The sequence below is a fragment of the Lampetra fluviatilis genome, chromosome 24 (assembly GCF_964198595.1).
Source record: "Lampetra fluviatilis chromosome 24, kcLamFluv1.1, whole genome shotgun sequence".
Classification (NCBI taxonomy): Eukaryota; Metazoa; Chordata; class Hyperoartia; order Petromyzontiformes; family Petromyzontidae; genus Lampetra; species Lampetra fluviatilis.
The window spans coordinates 11,242,692-11,263,936 of NC_136298.1; the positions used below are offsets into that span (position 1 = coordinate 11,242,692).

General features: G+C 58.6%; 1 protein-coding gene across 1 annotated transcript in view; it reads left to right on the forward strand.

The window, feature by feature from the left end:
• The window catches only part of LOC144941157 (zinc finger SWIM domain-containing protein 6-like), a 51,490-nt gene that overhangs the window by 13,395 nt on the left and 16,850 nt on the right, over positions 1-21,245 (forward strand). The window contains 1 exon segment of the mRNA XM_078867708.1: positions 20,250-20,588. Within this exon segment, the coding sequence (XP_078723834.1) occupies positions 20,250-20,588 (339 nt within the window).

Consider the following 21,245-nt stretch of genomic DNA (forward strand, 5'->3'; position numbering starts at 1 on the left):
CTCAAAGTGCACCGAGCATGGCACAAACGCCGTGGTAACGGCACCGCCGCTTCGGTGGTGAACGGCGGTGGTGGTTGTTGTTGTTGCACGGTGTGGGGAGTGGTGGTAGTGTAGCGGCTTGGCACGCTGCGAACCCCAAGACCCAAGTTCGGTTTCCGCTCGTGGCCAACGTCAGTGACGGTTATCTGGACCGGCGCTGGGTCTCCGCAAGGTCGACTGAGCCTCAAATGAGTATCTGATGCGGCAGTTGAGCACGGATGATGGCTACCCACCCCCTCGTGTACCGTGCAGGCCTCCATAGGTGCTCGCTAACAGCACTTGTCCCACAAGTCTGTTGAGGCTATATGGGGGATATTTTGTGGGGTTTCTCTGGGTACAGTACTGTGGTTTCCTGCCAACACGCTGCCCAAACGTTCAATCGATGTTTTCGACCAAAACGCTCCATTGAAGTGTTCTTGACATCCCAACTGCAGCAGGGGGATACATACCTCCTGATACCTCAAACCAGAGGTGGGACAAAGTCATTGTTATGCAAGTCCAAGTCGAGTCGCAAGTCATCAAATTCATGACTCGAGTCTGACTCGAGTCCAAGTCACATGACTCGAGTCCACATCTCATAGGTGGGACAAAGTCATTGTTATGCAAGTCCAAGTCGAGTCGCAAGTCATCAAATTCATGACTCGAGTCTGACTCGAGTCCAAGTCACATGACTCGAGTCCACACCTCTGGCTCAAACTTTTGTGCCTCCCCGCGACGCTTTGCCGGGTCAATAATTAGCGGAGGCAACAATCGGCGTTCCTGCACCGGAGGACGTGGGAGGACGTGGCAGCCCGGCCAGGGCCCAACTCCGCCAGTCTCTCCGAGCCATGTCGGTCCGTAACCTTGGGCCGAACGTCCCGCGAGCCGCCGCTCGTTTTGCCTTCCTCTCTCCCCCTGCCCCTCCAATTTCTTCCCTGGATTTGTTTCTTTTTCGGGAGTGGGTTTTGTGAACGTACAGTATATTTCAAAGGAAAAACAATATATTTTTAACCAATTACTTAGGAAGCTTGCGTGGGTGCAGCGGGGGTCATGTTTTGTAAACTTTTCTTGGGGAAAGTTTTTAAAATAGTTTCCTGCTCCACGCGGCTCTCTTCCCTTGCGCCTCTCCCCCCACCATCCACCTCCTGCTACGGCCTGGGCAGAAAAACCACAAATTCCTGTCAAATCCGGAGTTGGCAGCCGAATAGTGGCGTAGCGCGGTGGGCACGGGCCCTGGCGTAAACTGTTAAATGCCCCCCCTCCCTCCATGGGGGTGTGGTGCAGTTGCACCGCCTGCACTCGAGGTAGACAACGGAGTCTACGGATCTCTTTGTAACTATGGTGTAAGTCTGTGGGTCTTCATATACGTCTCTGGGGTTGGCGGGTACCCATCTCCTACACGGACGGGGCAGCCGGGAGGGGGGGGGGGGTACCCAGTTGGTACGGAGCTGGCGCGACGCTCTCCCCCTGTAGCCGGGGGCTCCGTTTGCTCGCGGCTGGGTGAGTGAGGCGGCTCACTTTGTTCCCATGGCCGTCACGTTGGCCCAGTGCCGCCAAACTTGCACTTGCCTGCAGCTTGTCGCTTTGAAGGCCGCCGGGAGCCCTTTACGGCCCAGCGACACCCATCGCACCTCGGCGGGAGATGGGGGAGGGGGCTCTGGAGGGCCCCCCCCCCCCCCGTTGTTCCAAGTCGAGTGACGTTGCGGCACCTCTCACGTTTAAAAATGAAACCGCTTCCTTGCCAGTCGCCTCCCTGAATGGGCAATTGTATTGGTTGTTATTTGGCGTGATGAGCCGGTTCATCCCATCCCACCCCTGTGGTGATTCGATGAATTGCCGCCGTGAGTATTGTTTGGAATTTAGTCTTTTGTCTCATTTTTTTAACCGTCTTTTGTGAATTGTTTTTCCTTTCTGTCCATCTCCTTCGACTGTTTCGTCTGTCTGAATGTGACAAGCATACGATTTGCATGGGTTAACAGAAATGGTGATCCTTGCACACACAAATACGCGTAGATTTGGCAGTTGCACCACTCTAAAATAATATGGGCTGTCACACAGGTGCGATGGTTACGCCTCGTAGGCTTTGCTGAACATTTCCATTTTGAGTTCTACTGCAGAGGAACTGGTGGAGCGTTAGAGACGAATCGCGAGCAGTGATCGGCAGTGAGTTCCTCGTAGATGGGCTGGACACTGCTGATGTGGGTGGGTGAGTGGCTGGGTGAGTGGTTGGGCAAGTGAGTGGCTGGGTGAGTGGATGGGACAGTGGGTAGCTGAGTGGCTAGGTGAGTGATGGAGTCGATGGACTGGACACCGCTTGCACTGCGGGTGTAGTGTCGCGATGCCTTGGTGCATCGAATGATCAGATCACAGCGTGTGCCGATTTCATACACATATCAGGACGCTAAGAATCAATATTGATCAATAAATGAGTGTATGGTCACATCCATAATTATTTGGTTACTATGAACGCGAGTGCTTTTGAATCGCGGGCATATTCCCACCCTGCAAATGTATCATCATCGTCAGCCACGACCTCTCCACTGCTGGATGAAGTTATCGCAAGCCCTCTCGGTTTCCAGATGCCGTGAATCCATCTAGCTTCTGCGCGCGAGCCGATCTCATCGTCCCCCGATCTCGGGCTGCTCGCGGATTTGCACGACTCCTGCAGCCGCTCATGGCGCTCGCCTGGCTTTGCCGCTTTGTTGACAACGCTGGCGACGTTCGTCATTGTCTGTTTTTATTTCTTCCAATTTCAATTTGCCGAGCTTCTTGTAAACACCGGGTTACGCGAGCCCCGCTCGGTTTCCGATTGTCCCCAAAGCGGAGCAACGAAATCCAATACAGAGGCGAATCGAGAGGGCGCGGGCCTTGACAATGGGGCCATCGCGGCGGCTCCTTGTGTATGAGCAGCCGGAGCCGCGTTTATTTTTCATCTCTGATCACCCATTGTGACCGTGGCGAGGGCTACGTGTAGCAGGATTCGTCGTCGTTGTCGTCAGCAGCCGAAGCAGAAGGCTGCAAACTGATTGCATCATCTAAACCCAACTCCCGGTCCCCTGACATTTGGATAACGCCGCTGCCGCTGCTGCTGATCAGGTGACCGTGCCCGTACGAGAGATTAGGGGTACGGTGTGAGTGCAAGTTATCTAATAGAACAGTTCGGATTCGTGCGCACACCTTGTGTTAATCCACTGCTGGATGAAGGCCTCTCCACACCGCGCGGGTCACGCGGGATATTTGACTTGGGTTGGTGAATGAGGAGAGCTTCGAGGTTGTAGCGTCGTGCATTACGACGATATATTTTTTTGTCGTCACTATCCTTTGCGGACAAGGTATCCACGTAGCAGGCCACGGTGCCTGTGTCCGTGCGTGGTGTCTTCACGGGTCCAGGCGCTACGCAGGCTCAAGGCAGAGCAAACCCGCTCGGCACACAGATGGATTGCGATTGAATCCTTTTCCGTGCTGCCATCTGGTCACCTCGCAGCCACAGCCGACAGCACCTCGTACTCCCGGCCAGTCTCCCGTCCAAGCACGATTCTCACCCCGGCCCAATCCTGCCCGGCTTCGGAGGTGCGACGAGGCCAGGCGTCGCGGCTTGGTCGCTGGCTAAGAACAGCCGTGCGGAGGAGGAGAGGTCGCCGGGGGGGGGGGCCCCCTTTGTGTCGGGAGCTGCCTCTCTCTCTGCGCCGGTCCTGCCGCGTCCACGCTCTCCGGGGCGAGGTGGGTGCAGAGAATGGGAGCCCTGGGCCTGCACTCGGAGTGCACGCACGCAGACAAAGCGTCCGCTCCACAGTCGAGAGGCGCGTTTATTCGGTTATCGTTTCGGTCGGGAGGGGGGGGGGGTTCTCGGTTGTGTTGTTGCGGGAGGGGGAGGTTGTTGTGTTGGTGCAGCGTGCATGCGGTGTCATCGTAGAGGCAGCGATGGAGGCTTAGTGGCCTCGCTCCCATGACGTGCGGAATCGACTGGAGCGGGGGGCCCCCGTGTTGATGATATCGATTCGATCGGACGGGCTCTCTCGCTGTCTGCGTGCGGGCAACGTCCTGCGGAGCCTGGACAATATCATTAATGGTAACGCTCTTCATTTGTGCACGACAGCCCTCGCTGAGTCTCGAGACCCTTTCAGGAGGAGCCTCCTGTTACATGGGGATGTTTTGGCCAATTCCTCCGTTTGGGAGGGACGCGTTTCTTGGTCGGGAGAGATGGGCCCTGGGCGGTGTCTCCGTTTGGAGACGACCCTCCTGGACGCGCTCGTCGCCCGCCGACAAACCCCCCCACGGCCGCTTAAAATCCGGCGTAGCTGTCGAGTGCAGGCGGTGCAATCGCACCGCAGCCCTCGGGGCCAGAGGGGCCCAGGTGTCGGACTACAAAGAGTGTGGGGGGGGGGATTTCTGACAAGGGGGCCCCACATCATTCTTGGCACCGTGGGCCCATGCCAACTGTGCTTCCCCACTGGACATACGGTGACGTGGCTGTCGAGTGTGCAGGGACTGCGCCAAGGCGCGCGTGCCAACCTCGCCGCGTCGCCGCCATGGGGCAGTGCGAGCCGCCGCGCTCCTCATGGCGCTGCCGTCCGTCGCCCGTCCCTGCCGGCCCCGTGGCTGCTCCTCTGTCTGGCTCCGCGCTCTGCGCTCTCTCCCCTCTCGTCCACTGTCTCACTGTCCCCATTGTCCCGGCTTTCTCTTTGTCCCTTCCTCCTTTCTGTGAGCGGTGGTGGCTGATGGCGATGGGGCTGTGTGTGTGTGGGAGGGGAGGGCATAGCAGAGAAAGGGGGGTGTGGTGGGCGTGGAGGGGGGGAGGGGGGGGCAGTGGGCTCTTTTAACAGAGAGAAATAATAAAAAGCCCAGGAGAAAGCGTGCATTTGCATAGTGGTTGCCCATACAAGTTCAATTTACAGTGATTAGGACCCCGCGCCTATTCACGAGCCACATCTGTGGGCTTGAAGGGCCGTGTTTGCGCAAAACATTACACCATTGACGCGGACAAAAAGCAACTGACCGTGCGCCCTGAAAGCTGCCCTGGCGCATCGGCGCTAAATGTCACCCTTGATTAAATTTTTTTTATTTAGGGTAACCGGGCGGAGAGCGCGGAGGCGAGCCGCAAATGTGAAATGCGAGTCGCTATTATTTGGCGATTTGCGGCGGTGCGTCTGCGCCGTCCCGCGTCGGAGTAACGCGCTGGGCGTCGGGATCAACGGGGAGGCCGGCGATGCGCCGACTCTCCGCTCGGCCCACGCTCCGCGCTGCAGTGAAGCGGTCATTGACCACTCGCCACCGACCGGGAGCTTATCATTCGCGTGGTGCTAAAACGCCACCGTCGTGCTCGTCGCGCGACGATTTAACAACAAAAAAAAGACGGCTTGCTGCAAATGGGAATCGGTGATTGATACGTTCTGCGCGGTTTCTCGCCGTGATCACGACGACGCTGACGACGGCGCAAAGGCGTCGCGCGTGCGGTGCCCCGGCCGGAGTCGTCGGGGAGGCTGTGCTGGTTCGGGGGTTCGTATCTCGCCGGGCACGGCCCACGAAGATCACACGGCCGCCGCGATGAATGTGGCCGTGTGTGGTCTCCGAGGCGCCGTGTGGGTGGACGCGGCCCTTGTTGTGTGTTTGTGTGCACAGCGTCGCGGTCGGCTTGGGACAATTGCGCATTTGACGGAATTGTGACGCGCAGGACTCGCGGCCGCGCTCTTTGTGCTTCTGTCGTCACGACGGCGGTGGCAGTTTACCGAATTACGGACGTCCGCCTGCCTGTTGACGTTTTGAGCTTCGAGGCCAGAGCATTTGCGCCGGGTTGGCCGGCGAGGTTTCCTGCGACGCCTGGAAACGGCGGCGCTCGCCGAGAACGCCTCTTTGTCTGCCGGCAACGCCGGCGCCCCCTCGCCTGCCCCGTCTTCCTTGAAGCGGTAAATTCCGCTAAAGGCGAAGTGTCTGACAGAGCGTGGAGAGCGGCTGAAGAGCCCCCTCCGGGAATAGTTGCGAGCGATTAATAATGGAGAACGTAAAGTCTCTTTATTTCGGCGCTGCTCGCCCAGTGCCCTCCCGCTCGTCGTAACGCTCCGCGCCCCCCGACCCTACGCCGAGAGAGACCGCGCCTCCGTTCGAAACGTCGGGGGGGGGGGGCGGGAAGGAGGCTTCTGACTCTCGTAGTCACGGAGGAATATTCCTCTGGATTTTTCGTTTCCACTCGGCGCAGACACGGCACGGAAGGTTTCGTTGCCCTGCGTTTAAACGGGCGCCCGGAACCGGTGCGAACGCGGCCTCCTCTGGCCCCGCGGCTCTCTATCAGCTCCACAGCTCTATCCCTCACCCGCCGTCACGTCTCGTTGGCGGCAAACTCTTCAAACACCCAGCGCCTCTCCAACGTCGTGTGCCCCCCCCCCCCATTTAAGAACCAGCTCCTCGGTGTGTCTGGGAAGGCATTGAAGTTCAAGTGAATGAGATCATTACAGGCAACGCCATTGCTTTCTTCCTTCTGCCAGATCCCATAGCGGTTACAGTCATTCCTCCCCACCCCTGCCCAAGTTCTGCTCTTGCAGTCTCACGGAGCTCGTGGAGTTCTACACTGAGGGTGTGGGGCTCGGAGTCACTCCGAGCCCCACACCCTTGTATCGTGCGGTGCCCCCCTTGACGCACCTCTCCATTGTGCCCTACAACGAGCAGTAGTCGGGCCTTGGTGAGGGCCTTGGTGAGGGCCTTGGTGAGGGCCTTGGTGAGGGCCTTGGTGAGGGCCTTGGTGAGGGCCTTGGTGAGGGCCTTGGTGAGGGCCTTGATGCCAAGTCCTTGGTGAGGGCCTTGATGCCAAGTCCTTGGTGAGGGCCTTGGTGAGGGCCTTGGTGCTGAGGCTTGGTGCTAGGCTAAGCCCACATGCCCAGCCCTAAAGCTCATCCCACGTGTGCCGTTGACACAGGAGGCTAACGGACCGGAGTTTGGTGCGAGGGGTGGGGGTTGAGTTGGGGGGGAGGGAGCAGTGGTGGAGTATCGTGCTTATCAGCGTCACCAGATTAGTCATGGAAACGTTTTCTGAACCGTAATTAATGAGCGCTAATTACTGCTTGCGCAGCCACGCCAGGTCTCCATTTAAATAGAGACTTCTGGTCTCGGTGGGCTCTTACCTGGCCGTTTTAATAAAGGAAATGAATGAGTGAGTGAATGAGTTTATCAGGCTCCGTTCGGTGACGTTAGGAAGCCAGCTGCTCGCTTACCCCTGGTAACACAGGAGCTTTGTTTGATTGCCACTGGTCATCGCGCCCGCAATGTGTTTTCAGGGTCACATGGTGCCCGATGTTTCACTCCACGAGTTGGGAGCCTCTCACAGGAGCTGAATTTTGTTCCTTGTTCATGTTTTTTTTGTTGCGGTTGCACCCGAGTCGGCCGCATGGCTCACATGGCTTATACCTAATAAATAAAACTGAACTGAAACTGAATCGAGCAGCCAGAGAGAGAGAGCTGTTCGATTCAGTTCCTGCGGCAGCTCCCATCACGGGAAGCGAAACGGCGGACATCACGCCCGAACGACACGCGGTACAACCAGAAAAGACATCGGAGAGCCGCAATGTAGCACAACGGACTCTTGAGATGTTTTGGCTCGGCGTGCCGCGGTCCGTGTCCCTGCCCGTCCGTTATAGATAGTGGCCGTATAATTTTAGAGCGCGGTGTTGGCGCGACCGTGTGCTCCGTGCGCTCTGTGCGCCTGTTTAGCTTAAACACGTTTGGTGTAAAACTGTAATCATAATTCCCCCGGGCCGCGCGGAATTTAAAAATGCTACCAGCTGCAGTGCGTTGCCCGTGTGAATAATTTTGGCAAGTTATTAATTCTGGAAAATCGGAGCCAAAATGTTGCGGAACGTCGAGGGTTAAATCCAGCCCCCTCCCCCCTCCTTCTTGCCAGTCCCTTATTGGCTTTGGAGGATTTCCCGTCGTTTTGGGTAACGAAATGAACACGCACTGAGCGACGCGCTGCCAAAAACTCTGGCAGATTTTGACAAACGAGGAGAAGGGAGAGCGGGGGGGAGGAGAGAGCGAGCGCGGCACATGCAGACGGGAGCCCTCGAGCGCCCAGCGTCACCACCGTCACCGCCGTCACCCAGAGTGGGGACAGGACACGTGGGAACGGCACGGGCGTGGGAGCTGTGTTCCACTCCCCGTTTGGCACGCGGAGGATGGAGGGGAGGAGGAGGGCGGAATGAAACTCGGTCTGGACTCGGGGGGGGGGGGGGGGCTCTGACGAGCGAGCCCGGCCCAGCGTGCGTGGAGCCGGCTAGGACGATGAATAGGGCGCCGCGCCATCAAGCGGCCTTTGTGAAGGGCCACGTGTGTCCGATTTGTTAAAGTGTCGTGCGGGGAGGGGGCGCGCCGTGCCACGGTGGGGGTGGAGGGGGGGCCACGGCAACGGTGGCGGCGGCAACGCCGGGGATTGGGAATTCCGCGGTCGCACAAAGGACGGGGGGGGGGGGCTCCGTGGAGATGTCGAATGTAAGACCCTTGGTGACGAGACGCCCTTGGCGATGGAGACCTCCTAGCGGTGTAGGCCCTGGGCGACCTCCGTGGCGATGGAGATCACAAGCCGCACGCCGGCGGCGCCGTCGCCGCCGCCTCGTGTTTGTGTTCGCCGAGGCAGAGCTCGTTAGGGGGCTCCCGAAAAGAGCAGCGTCCACTTAAAGACTTGACCTTTGAGGGTCGGCGCACCAGGCGTGCGTGGACGTGTGCGCAAAGACAAAGATCCCCCCCACACCGTGTAGCCGATACAGGCCGCTGGGGTAAGAGCTGTTGGCGAGCGCCTATTGACGAGGGCGGACGCGGCGTGCGAGCGGGGGTTGCGTGTCCGGCGCCGCGCGCCCGGCCATCTTTGTCTTCCTCGAGGGCTGATGTTTTTTTGGGGTACGCGTTTTGAGGCTCCTTTGACGGCCCCCAGTGCTCTTTCGGTTATCGCCCGCCGCTGATGTTAGCCACGGCCGGGAGTCGAACATGGGTCACCGTGTTCGTAGCGTAGTGCGCAAATCGCCGTTCCATCGCTCTCCGTATATGTGTATACACGTGCGTGCAAGTGTTTGCACGCACAGAGGCTCGCGCACGCGATTCCGACGCCATGGCGTTTTGAAACGAGCGCGCACAGCGCTTCGCTAAAATTAGCAAAGCGATTTTAATGGCACGGGCACGATCACGTGTCAACGTGACCAATCTGGTTAGAGCGCGAGACGCGAGGGCAGTGCAGGCGCAGATTACACCCTCTGACCTTGCGCGACCCCGCCGGGGTATCGCGATTGAGCGATTTGCGCCCCCCCCCCCCCAGCGAATCTGCCGAGGCGCTTGCGGAGTCGCGATTTAGACTAATCGATTCTTCGTCGTCGCGGTGAACGCAGCCGGACCTCTTTGGTGGCTTGCAGGGGGTCACAAAAACCCGTTGCGTACGGCGAATGCGACTCGAAAGACAACGATTCTCGCCCGCCCGCCCCACCTGCCTCGATGCAGCGTGTATCCGCGAGCTCGGAAAATCGATTATTAATCGATCGGTCGGTTGCCTCGTTGACGCTGCTCCCTGGCCCGCCACGCTGCGGCTGACACGCGCAGCGGTGTGCCCGCCGTGAACCCGCCCGCGCAAGGTGTCCGAGGTTCCCCGCCGCCCCAGCGTGCTCCTCGCTAATTAACGTAATGAACCCTCGGTGTTAATGGCCTTACACAAGCTCCCATTGTTATGAACAGCCCCCTCCTCCCTCCCCCCCCCCGACTCTCCCCGCCACCCACCTCCCACTTCGGATCAATACTGAGGACCTTTAAATGGCCGCATTAACGGTCACCGAAGGCGAAGCGCGTCACATCCCGTGTCGTAAAACTCCTCGCCCAACAATAATCTCCCCTGCATCCCCGTGCGGCGGTGGGAGTGGCGTCGGCTCGTCCCACGATGACCGCACTCTGCAGGATATCGCGGCCCCATCGGCAGCGCCTGACTCAGCTCAGGTGGAAGGACGAGCCCCCCCCCCGCCCCCCCCCCCGCTGATGACGCTGGCCATGTTGATGAGGTGATATAGGAGCTGCCCCCCCCCCCCGGCTCTTTCCCCCTGTGCCCTCCTCAGTTCGCAGGATGTGTGTGTTTGTGTGTGGCGAGGAGCACCTTTTTTTTCCCCCCCCTTCTCCTTTACTCCGCTGTGCCGGCTCGCGGGCAGGAAGGGCAGCGTGGAGCGAATTCTTGGTAACGCTCAGCCCGTGACGGAGCTGCGGCATTGGGGAGGGAGGGCGGGTGGACGGGACAGGGCAGCCGGGGCCCCATTTGGTGCAGGGCCAGTTCGGAAGCTGGCCACGCGCCACGGCAACTCTGCGTCTACCGAGACGCCCACCCACATCCCCCGCTCGCCGCCTCCATCCGTTGCCGATCGCATGGTGGGCGCCCGTCCTGCCGTGCCCACCGCGTGTTGACGCAAAGTCGATGAGGACGGTGACTTGAGTGTTGTGGCGTGGGTCGCGGCGTGGTGGTGGTTGCCACAGGTTGGGCCACGCGCCAGGTTCATCGGACATCTGCTTCCTGAGCTCCCGATTTATGTATGCGGTGCTGCAGAGAAATGTTCGCCGCACGGCAGTCAAACTGAGGGCGTTTGTAATTCTCAATGGTGGAATGCAGCCACTTGTCAAAAAAAAATAAATGCATCACCGGGATGGCTTTTTTGTGTTGCCGATCGGGATGAGACCATCAACTCACTCCGCTTGAGATATTTGGTTTCGTCACAGGCGGCTTAAACCCCGGTTCAAAACCCGGGCTGTCGACGGTGCCCAGCTCGGCACTCGGCCCCACAGAGCGGCCCGGCTACATCTCCCGTGCCGCAGTCTCCATCACGAGCGCCGACGCCACCAAGATCTACGATCCACACGGAGAAAAGCGGCAGCCGTAGCTGCTGCCACCTGGGACCCCAGGGTAGGGGCGTAGCTGTCAGGGTGTGCAGGCACTGCGGCTGCACCAGGGGGGGCTATGGGCCAAAGAGGAGGGGGGAATTATTGTAAAGGGGGATCCTGTACTCCAATTCATCCCTTGCATGGAGTCCCATGCTGCTATGTGACTGGCCAATTGGTTTCGGTGCTGGGTAATTTGCCCTTCCCCCTCCACCTCCCAGCTACCCCCCTCACCCCTCGCGATCTCGAGCAGGGGGGGGGGGGGTACACTCAGGTGAAGCACCTGTGCCAATCCGCGGTCGTTTCGTGCTCGAGGTCAGCCTCTTGATCCCATTATGCGCACTCAGCGTTTTCCTAACGAGGCTGAAAATGTCGCCCACCTGGTTTTAATTTGCAATGCTGCCAACAACAACAATAATAATAATAATGAAAGTGCTCTTTTTTAAAACGACTCTGCGCGTTGCTGGCGGGGCCCTGGAGGGGCCGGGGCTGCTCGTAGCGTCGGGATTGTCCCGGCGGCAGTTGTGGCTGCTGAAGCATCGGAGATGTCATCCAACGCTGAGAGTCACGGGAGCTGGAGGCTCTTGTGTCTGTGCGAGCGTGTGTGTGGCGAGGTGGGAGTGCGGCGGTTATCGCTGCGCTACGAAACCGGTGATCCAACAAAGGAGACTGGGCGTGGTGTCGGCCACACCACCAGCAGTGTCAGCCCTTAATAGGTGCTCTCTAACAGAACTTGCCCCCGGTTGGTTTAGCTGTTGTGCTCGGAGATGCACGGACGGGCATCGCCTAGGACTCGTGTGTCCAGCGCTCGCACTGCAGCGCGCTCGGCTTGCCCTCGTGTGTTTTTCTGGGACGGCAGTGCAGAGAAGCCGCCGGGTGCTGCCTTGCGTTTCACCGTCACCGCCGCAGGACTCCTGCCTGCTGGCTTCGACTGCCGTGGCACGTTTTTTTCCCGGCACGTGGGCGCGACGATGCAGAGCCGCTCTGGAGATGGTTACTGTTTCCGCGACCGGATTACCGCTTCGTGCCTGACGACATCCCTTGGCCGTTACGTTCATATTTTCCCCACTGGCGTAGTTTCGGAATTCTTTTATCTTTTTTTTTTCTTCTCGCTGGCTATAAAAACACATTTCTGATCTGCCGTGGACTGTGAGATGTTCAAGCTGCGTGTAACGCACATAACAGGGGTAGAGCCAGAGACTGGTGAAGAGGGATAGGAATGAAGTAGGATGATTTGGACTGGGAGATGAAAAAGGAATGAAGATGCGATGGAGGGAATGAAGGGGAATGGGCGATGAAGGGAATGAAAAGGGGGTGACGAGGGTTCGGGGGGGGAATGAGAAGGAGATGAAGGGGATGAAGAGGGATGGGAACGAAGAGGAGGTGACCACACACGCACGCGGCGTCGTCGTAAACTCGTGGGCCGCCGTCGTGTCTTGGCACGCACGGGGAGGGGCTCTCTCCTCCGTGGGGCGCGGTGCCAGTGGCGTGGAAAGTGACGGCTCCTGCCTCTGCTAAAGCCATCGGGCAAACGCGTTGCAGCTGCTGACACTGACGCTTGGGTGAGGGGTGGAGGGGGGGGGCGCAAACCCACCTAAATCCTTTGCAGATGTGGCGGTAGTGGTGGCATCCCTGCGGACCGCAGAAGGTTTCCCCGCCGGACCGGCGGCGGCGGCGCGTTTGTTGTGAGCCGGCGAAGTCGCGTTGGGCGGGCGGCGTGGAACGAAAGTCGACGGAGCCCCCGCCGCCACCTCCTCCTCGTCGCGGGGCCGCGTCGGAGCGCCGGCAGAGCCCAGCGTGGCGGGGGGGGGTGGCGGTCGGGGTCGTGGTGTCGGAGGTGGAACAGGCGTGGGGGTGCGGAGGGGGGGGTTTCACGCCGGGAACATTGGACGCGGTGGGAAGTGGCCACTCGCGGAGACTGGAAACCCGGCTTACGTTACCAGCGGAGGTCACGCGGATAATTTATTTATTATTTTCCGAATAACCGAATTCCAGCCGCTCGCTTACCCCCGCCGTTGCCGCGGCGACGGGCGGCGAGAGACTCGGGGTGAACCCTCGCTGTTCGTGGTGGGGGGGCGGGTGGGGATGGCGGTGAGGGGGGGGGCGTGGTGATCCTCGTGAGGATGTGATGGGGCCTGTGTGACGGTGGCAGAGCCCACGAGAAGACGTGGCACCTCATCGTCAGAAGGGGGTTGCACGCTCGCGCGAAAAGCCATCGGGTCCTTGTGAGAAGGGTGACGACGGTCTTGTGAAGAGGTCCCATCACCTCTTCACAAGACCGTTCGAGTGTCGCGGTCGTTCGAGGGTAATGGCACAGGGCCCTCCGTGAGGAGGTGCTGTGCGAGCTCTCTCTCTCTCCAAGTGGACCGCTCCTCGTGACGACGTTTCTGGGTTCCGATCCTGCCCGTCTCGCCAGACCACCGTAAATCGTCGGGAGCCGCCACCGCGGAGATACCTACCAAACGGAAACCAAGAATCGCTTGTGCGTGCAGTGGAGAATTTAAAAATACGCGGTGCGGTCCGTCCGCACGGACGTGCTCGCGCCGTGCGCGTGTATCTGCCATCTTGTTGCCCGCAAAAAATTCTAACGTCTCACCGTTGTGGTGGGTGGTGGTGGTGGGGGAGGGACCCTTGCGCTAAAGTGACACTGCGCAGAATGTCACCCCCATTAGATTCATCTGACAGACGCGTTCTCGTCTGGGGGGGGGGGGGTTCAAGGCAGTCTCTTAACATTGCTGCAAGTCCATTCACAGATGAAGTGCCGCGATAGAAAAACATTTGCGGAGGCCGACACAATGGGGAGGGATGATGACACCGCGCCGGCGCTGTCCGTGCCGAGCGGTGGAGTTAATGAGGCCAAATGCGGCGCTGCTCGCTCGCGCCCGGCGGCGGCGACGGCGGCGGCGGAGAAATTGGGCGACGCCGCACTTCATTACGCGAGAACAGTTTGTGTGCCCCCGTGCTCACTTCATAAAAATGCAAAACAGGAAACAATTGGCGTGCACCCTCTCTCTCTCTCCATCGATCTCTCCCTATCTCTATCTCTCTCCATATCTATCTTGCGCGGTGCTGTTGGGCCTCACGCGACGTGGTCCAGGCGTTCGTCCGGCACGACGGACTTGACATGGTTTGCTATGGAGGGCCTTTTTGTGAGGAATGCATCCGTAAGAAAACGGGAGGTTTCGGTGGTCTTTGGCTACGGAGAGTTTTGGCGCAAGGGTTTTGTTGTAGCCGTTTCGGTGCCGAGGTTTCGGTGCAGGCGGCTGAAGATGTTGCCGGTGCGGCGGTTGCGGCGCGCAGGTTTCGGTCTCGGGGGTTTCGGCGCCGGGATTTTGGTGCGGGTCGTTTCTGGCGTCGCGCTGCCGGCGCCTGGGTTTTGGCGAGTGCGTACGACTGCTGTCGGTCTTCGGTACCGAGGGAACGTTTTGGTTGCAGCGACGGGTTTCGGCACCCGGGGATTTTTTTCTTTTCTGGCATGGCGCGGTTGTTCCGCCGCTTCCTTTGTGGCTCCACCGGGCCACGTCTCTCCGCCGCGGCGACGGCGGCGGCACGCGCGCGAGGGGAGGAGGAGGGGGGCGCCTGGGTGAGCAGGGTCGGGGACTGCCCCTCCGAGTGAATCGTCTCGGGGGCCCCAGTGGATATCGCGGTGCCAGTCGCCATGGAGACGCGGCCTGCCGTATTTCTCGCCCACGATAAGGGCTGCTCGCGAGAGGAGTCGAGTGTCGGCCATTGTGTCCTTTATGCCGCGCGGACAATGCACATCCTTCACACTGACACAGAGCTGTCTTTTTAACTCGCTCGCTCGCTTGCGCTCCCGCTCCCTCTCCATTGCGCGGGGGTTTTATTTGGACGGGAGCGCCGTCTCATCGCTCTTCGCAGACCCTAATCCCGGGCCCCCCGTTTCTCCTCGTGCCCATTTTCTCTTTCGCTCTCTCTCTGACCAGGGTGATTTAGCGCGCTCCCAAAGGATGTCCTGACTCGGGCAAACACGGTGAGCCGCAGCGCAAATATAACCGGGGCTCCTGGCCCAGCCGGCTTGCCCGGTGCAGCGAGTATCTCCCCCTTGCCAGAGCCGCAGCCTCGTTCGTAAAACACCGAGAGAGTAACCTCGCCTGTTTGGCCATTTCGTTATGGGGATTGTGGGTAGGTTGGGGGGTTTCACGGCTCGAGTGGAATATAAGCGGTCAAACTTGACTCTCTTTTCCTCGCACTCGGAACGCATGACGGGTACGAGTGACGCGCGGCTCGCCGGGACAATCCGCCGCGCTTGCTTTACTCGGCAGGCGCCGCTGCCGACATCCGCAGTCGCTCGTGCGGTCTCCCCGTTCGTTCCTGGCTGCCCCGCTCGGGAGCGGTGATGGAGTGCGGACTGAGCGGCGGAGGAGGAAGGAGGAGCGCGCGATTGCCGTGGGCCGGAGAGGACGACATGACACGTCGTGTCGCCTCGACACGCATCGCTTGGCTTTATCTCCCGGTTTTTTTTTATAAAAGCCCCTTTTGAAATCCGCAGTGCGTCTGTGGAGGCACGAGGGGGACCGGCTGCGATGTTTATCTTCTCTGGCCGAGACATCGATTGGGAGGTCGGGGGCTCGCCGGGCGACAGGCGGCGGCGTGCCCAACATGCGAGCGCGCGTACACACACACATACACAAAGACAAAGATCTCCCGTATAGCCTGAACAAACTGTTGGGGCAAGTGCTGTTAGCGAGCACCTATGAAGGCCGACACTGCACACGTGGGGGTGGGTGGCCAGCACCACGCCCGGCCGCCTTTGTCTCCCCAGTGGCGATGTTTACACATCGCACCAGGTACTCGTTTGAGGCTGAGTCGACCTAGGGGAGGCCCAGGACCGGTTCAGATAATCGTCCGTGAGCGAGAATCGAACCCGGGTCGCCAGGTTCGTAGCGCAGCGCGCTAACCGCTCCACCACCGCTCCCCACCTACACCTACACACACCTACACACACGTGCACAGACGACGTGTGTGCGCACGCGCACGTCCCTCCCGCGCGCCGTAGCCTCAGAGCACGGCGCGTTTGATAGCCGTTAATTAAACGCACGGCAAAGGTCTTCGTGAAATGACAATTAAAAGGCCGTATGCGGTGGTAATTGTCGCCCGAAATCGGCGTCGCCATGAAACGCACACAGCCATGTCTCCTGCCATGGGGGGGGGGGGGGGGGCACGGGGAGTCGAGTGTGCGGCGGTTCACCGGTTCATGCCGGTGATGCCGCTCGACAACAAAGGACGGGGTCTCCTCTGCCCCCCCCACCTCCACTCAGCTTTGTGAGCTTGGCCCCTTCCTCTCAAAGTGACCGCCATATGCGAAGTGGGGGGCGGGGGGGCGGGGAGAGGTGAGACGTCCACTTCCACAATCAAATCGCATTTTTATTTCACTCCCGAGATCCTCCTCGGCCTCGGGTCTCGCAACGTCACTCGGGGCTGTGGTCCTGGGTCAGGGCGATGGCTCTCTCCGCCCCCGCTCGCTGCTGCTGCGATCATCCAGATGGCGGAGCTGCTCCTTTTGAGAGGGCACGGCCGGGCCCAGCGCCGCTGCCGCCGTTCATTGTCTCCAAATCTGCGCGGCGTCCGCGTCGGCTCTGACATCAGATCCAATGGGCAGCGGCGCCGGCCTGAAAGGACGTCCGAGCGAGTGGCGTGCCGCGCCGTGCCGGGCTGTGCCGGGCTGGGGGTGGCGTGACGATTCGTTATTGTTGTCCCGGCACCGCGGTGGGCGTTGGGCATTTTTTCGGCGAATTCGGCGGCCGGATTTTTTGTTTTTTAAAAATGCGTCGTGTCGTCGTCTCCTCCGCGCCGGGCGTGCGCGGCTCATCGAGGTCGGCGCCGGGACTCTGCGCCGCTAACGAATCCCACGCGGTGAAAGCGCAAATGAGACGAGAGGATTTGGTCAATTACACTCGAGATGGCCACAGGAGAAATGCGCGGAGAGTGTCTCTTCCTCCCCCCCCCCCCCGGGCGAAGCCTTCCTTGCACACGCGTGTTCGTCGTGGCGAGCGAGACGGAGCGACGGGGAGTGTGGCTGGGTCCCTGCCTACCTTCTGGTTCCTCGCCAGAGCAGCGACGATGTAACGATGTTTATGGATACGCAACACGGACATGCACAGTTTAATACAATACAACATATCGATGATGTTATTATTCCCCCCACCCCCCCAATTGTAAATTAATGAATTGACGTTTCTCCGTCTGGCGTTGTTCGAGGTTCATTAGGAAACAAAAAGGATGTGGGTCCCTCCCCCAGATCACAGTGAAACAAGCGAAGGGGTTTTTCAAAAGCAGTCTGGGATAATAGCAAACAGCAGGGAACATCGGTGATGTGTGTTGACAAGTTTAGTGGGGCACGAAATTTTGAGGATTTGCTAAAAATGCCCGGGGCTGAGGGAGCTGCACTGAGGCAGTTTGAGCACGGGATGGGACGAACGCAGACGTGGTGAGCATCCTCATCACACAGGTGCTCGTCCACGTCCTCGCCAAACAACATCTCGCGGACTCACCAAAAAACAGCCACGGTCTCGCCAGATAGCATCCACGTCCTTGCCAAAAAACAGCCACGGCCTCACCAAAAAACAGCCACGGCCTCACCAAAAAACATCCACGGCCTCGCCAAACAACACCCCACGGCCTCGCCTAGAAATTAACAAGCCAAGCCCACATCAAAACCCACAGCCTCGCCAGCACTCGTCAAGGCCCACCGCTGCATCTTCAACTCATCCCCAGCACCGATTCATTTAGACACTAAAATTAAGGATGATGATCGTCGTGTGGAGCGTGTAGCAGGGTACCACGGTACCAGGGTAGGCGGTGTTGCCAGTGACGTACACTTATTTTGCGAAGGCTCGTGTGAGCACAGTGATGCGTGCGTCGTGTTAGTGTTATATGTTCGTGTGTTTTGCTTAAGAGACATGTGCAATTCTGTATGCGGGATGCGTGGACGTGTGTGTGTTTGAGTTTGTCCAGTGATGTGTGTGAAAGGTGTGTGGGAATCTGTATTTATGTATGTATTGGGGCTATGCGGGTTTGTGTGTGAGTAGTCTGCGGGGATGGGCCAGGGCACATGGATAAGGCTGATGCACTTATCAAGATGTGCATGTTTATCCCAGGAACATGAAAATTGCTTTGTTTATCCAAAAGAAAAGGCAGTGGGGTTATTTGGACATGCGACGAGGCTTTTTTGAGAAGTCATTTCACCCCCATTGAAGCCCATGGAGTGCGTGGAGCAGCTTGCCTGCCCATTTGAATCCTTTCTCCGCTCCGAGGCCTTGGCAATGTTCTATTCAAGCGCCCGTCATTTAGGTAAACAAGCGGCAAATGGTGTACGTGGAGAATGTTTTGTCGTGCAGCGCCGGGCACCTAACAATGGGCGCAAAAACCCAAGCAAACATTCGGCCGCGTAAAAAACTCCTGTGTGGGATTTGTGTGGTATTTGTGTGGTTACCCCCCCCCCCCCCCGGTTGTTTGGCACGAGGTCCGATGTTTCGCCACGCGCCGTTCCAGAAGAAGCTCTCTCTCTATCCCCCCGGGCATGTTGAACGATGGCGTCGGACATTGGGGGGGGGGGGGAGAGGGGCCAAAATTGAGGCTCAATTCGGAGTTGGCCTTTTGAGAAAAAAAAAAAATTCTTTATTCGAGCGGTTGGTTAAATCGGGCTCAACGTCAAATAATAAAGAGGTCACTCGTGAATTAAAAAAAAAAACCCTTTTATTTCTTGGTGCCGTGGAAACGCGTACCCGTGGAAATGTATGCGCATACTCTTTCATTGCATTTGACTCGAGGAGCCAATTTGCGGGGTGATTGGAAGGGAAATGTTGGCTGTGGGCGTACGGCCCTCACTGGCGCCGGCCACGAGAGACGCTCGCAATCCTGGGAGCCGGCCGCCGCCGCCGCCACCGCCGCCGCTGCTGCGGAGTAGCATCGGCCCCGGCGAGACTCCCGCGCCTGCCAGTGCCGCTCAGCGCCGGTGCGCTTGACTGACGGACGCGTGAATGATTAATGGCTTTGCGCTGCACGGTCGGTGCGCAATGTCTTTCCCGAGGAATATTTAGTCCGTGTTTTTTTTTTTTTCGCGGCATCAGTGGGGCGTGCGCCTGGCCTGTCGCTTTTGGAGGCGCGGGTTTTTGGTGGATCTCGCACGCGTGGATCGGTGAAACCCGGCAAGCCTCAAGGAGGTTGCGGTACAGCAAGTGAATTCTTGAACTCGACTGTGCGTTTGTAGTGTTGCCATATGCACATGGGTCTCCTCCTCATGTGAACAATTCTCCATAAAACAGAACTGTCCCAACAAGCCAGTGCGCAGGCCCCTTCCTGAAAAGGATTCTTGAGGCTCGGTGTGGGTTTTCTGGGTCAAAAAATCACATCATGATGAAAATGTGCCTTTTTGTTTGTGTAAACTCCTCATGCACTCTGGTTAAAGATCATGGAAGCGGTAACAAAATGAACGGACAGGACATCGAATTTCTCTACGTCTCCCACAATAAGAATGCTATATTGTAGTAAAGACGTGTCCATCGGCCTCATGGGCTTGCAGACCAATTGTGTTACCAGCAGCGTTCGTTTAAATGGCAAAAACCCTGGACCGGCGTTCATCCTCGGCTTCTATTGTTGTATGTTACCCCCAACATGGCAACCGTAGCAGGTGTCCTGAGTGTCAGGTTGGTGGAAATGTTATTGTTGCTGTTGTTGGAGGAGCAAGTTAATCTCCCGCACCGAGATGCAGCGGTTAGGATTGGATTCGTAGACTCTTAACATGTGTGTAAGTAATAGTTTGTTTCTCAAATTACTGCCACCAATAAGAGTGACATGATGTAAAAACAGAACGAATGTTAAAGGTTGCGCATGAGATTTCGATCGGCAACATTTAATTGTGCGATTTTTTTTTTTTTCTCGCTCAATTTATTGTGAGTGTGCGGCCAACATTTTGAGACGAATAATCCGTTTGGAACTCACGAAGCGAGTGCAGACCATCACATCGCCACGTTTGTAATCACAACTCGCTTCCCTGTGTAAGTTGATGATGGCTCTCTGCGTAAGTCTCCGAGTCTTTTATATACGCGCCTACGAGCGAGTCTCCGTGTCGGTCTGCGGGTCTTTATACAAGCCGCTGGTGACCGGGCTGAGAACATCAACCCGGGCACACTCGGGAACCCACTTTGATCACCGGCAGCGCCACCTAGATTCACACCACGGGCTTTTGGCGCTTTCACCGCCGAACCAGCCGGCTATCTTCCCGGCGCAATCGTTGGCAGCGGACGCTGTTTCTGCAAAGTTTTTTCCACCGACGCAAAACCGATCGTGGCCGCCCCCCCCCCCCCTTCTCCTCCCTCCTCCTCCTCCTCCAGGTTTCCACCTGAGCGGGACCGTGACGGACTCGGACCGGACTCTGCGCGTCGCGCTCAGCTTCGACCGCTGCAAGCTGACGTCTGTGAGCTGCGGCTGCGGCGAGCGCGGCATCGTGTACTGCGCTCACGTCGCCGCGCTGGCGCTGCACCGCATCCGGCGCGCCGAGCGCGTGCAGCTGCGCCTGCCCATCTCGGAGACGCTGTCGCAGCTCAGCAGGGACCAGCTGCAGAAGCTGGCGCAGTACCTGATCGCGGCGCACCACACCGAGGTGCTGCCCACCGCCCAGCGGCTCGCCGACGAGATCCTGTCGTGCGATTCGCAGATCAACCAGCTCCACGGTACGTTACGCCCACGCGCTCCCCTCTCGTGCCGTCGACGCGTTGTTCGGGACGATGGTGTCCGACATTCCGCTCCACGTGCCGGGAGCTTCTTCGGGAACCGAACGCACTCGGGGGTAGCAAGACGTTGGGCATCGTGCCGCACGCAGCGTGGTCACGTACTGAACCAGAGCAGCGGAGGATGGCGATGTACGCGGTGCCGAAACGCCGCCCCATCACAATCGGCGTTGCAAAAAACGAACTGCGTGTGTGTGTAAGGGGAGGTGGTGGGGCCGGAGCGGAGAGAGCAACCCGGGGTCCAGCACCAACATTGAGCCCCATTGTAACCCGTCTCTACCTGAGGGGCAGGTTCTTGGTTCGAGTTTCCTCCCTCCGGTCTGAGCTTGAGCTCTCCTCTCCTCACTGAGCAGTGCCTTTTGTTCTCTGCCAAGGGGGTGACCAGGTGGTCAGGTGGTCCCAAGGTGGTCATATGACCAAGGTGCCTTTTTCCCCTCCCATCCATCTGGAGCTTGCTCCAGCAAAGCAATCCCTCTGGAATATGCCTAATTTGGGTCCTTTTTCTTCTGTTTCTTCTTCTTCATCATTCTCTTGGTCTTTGACCGTGGGGACTCGTCGTCTGCTCCGGCTCTTGCTGCCCCAACGCAGCGGGTGCAGCTT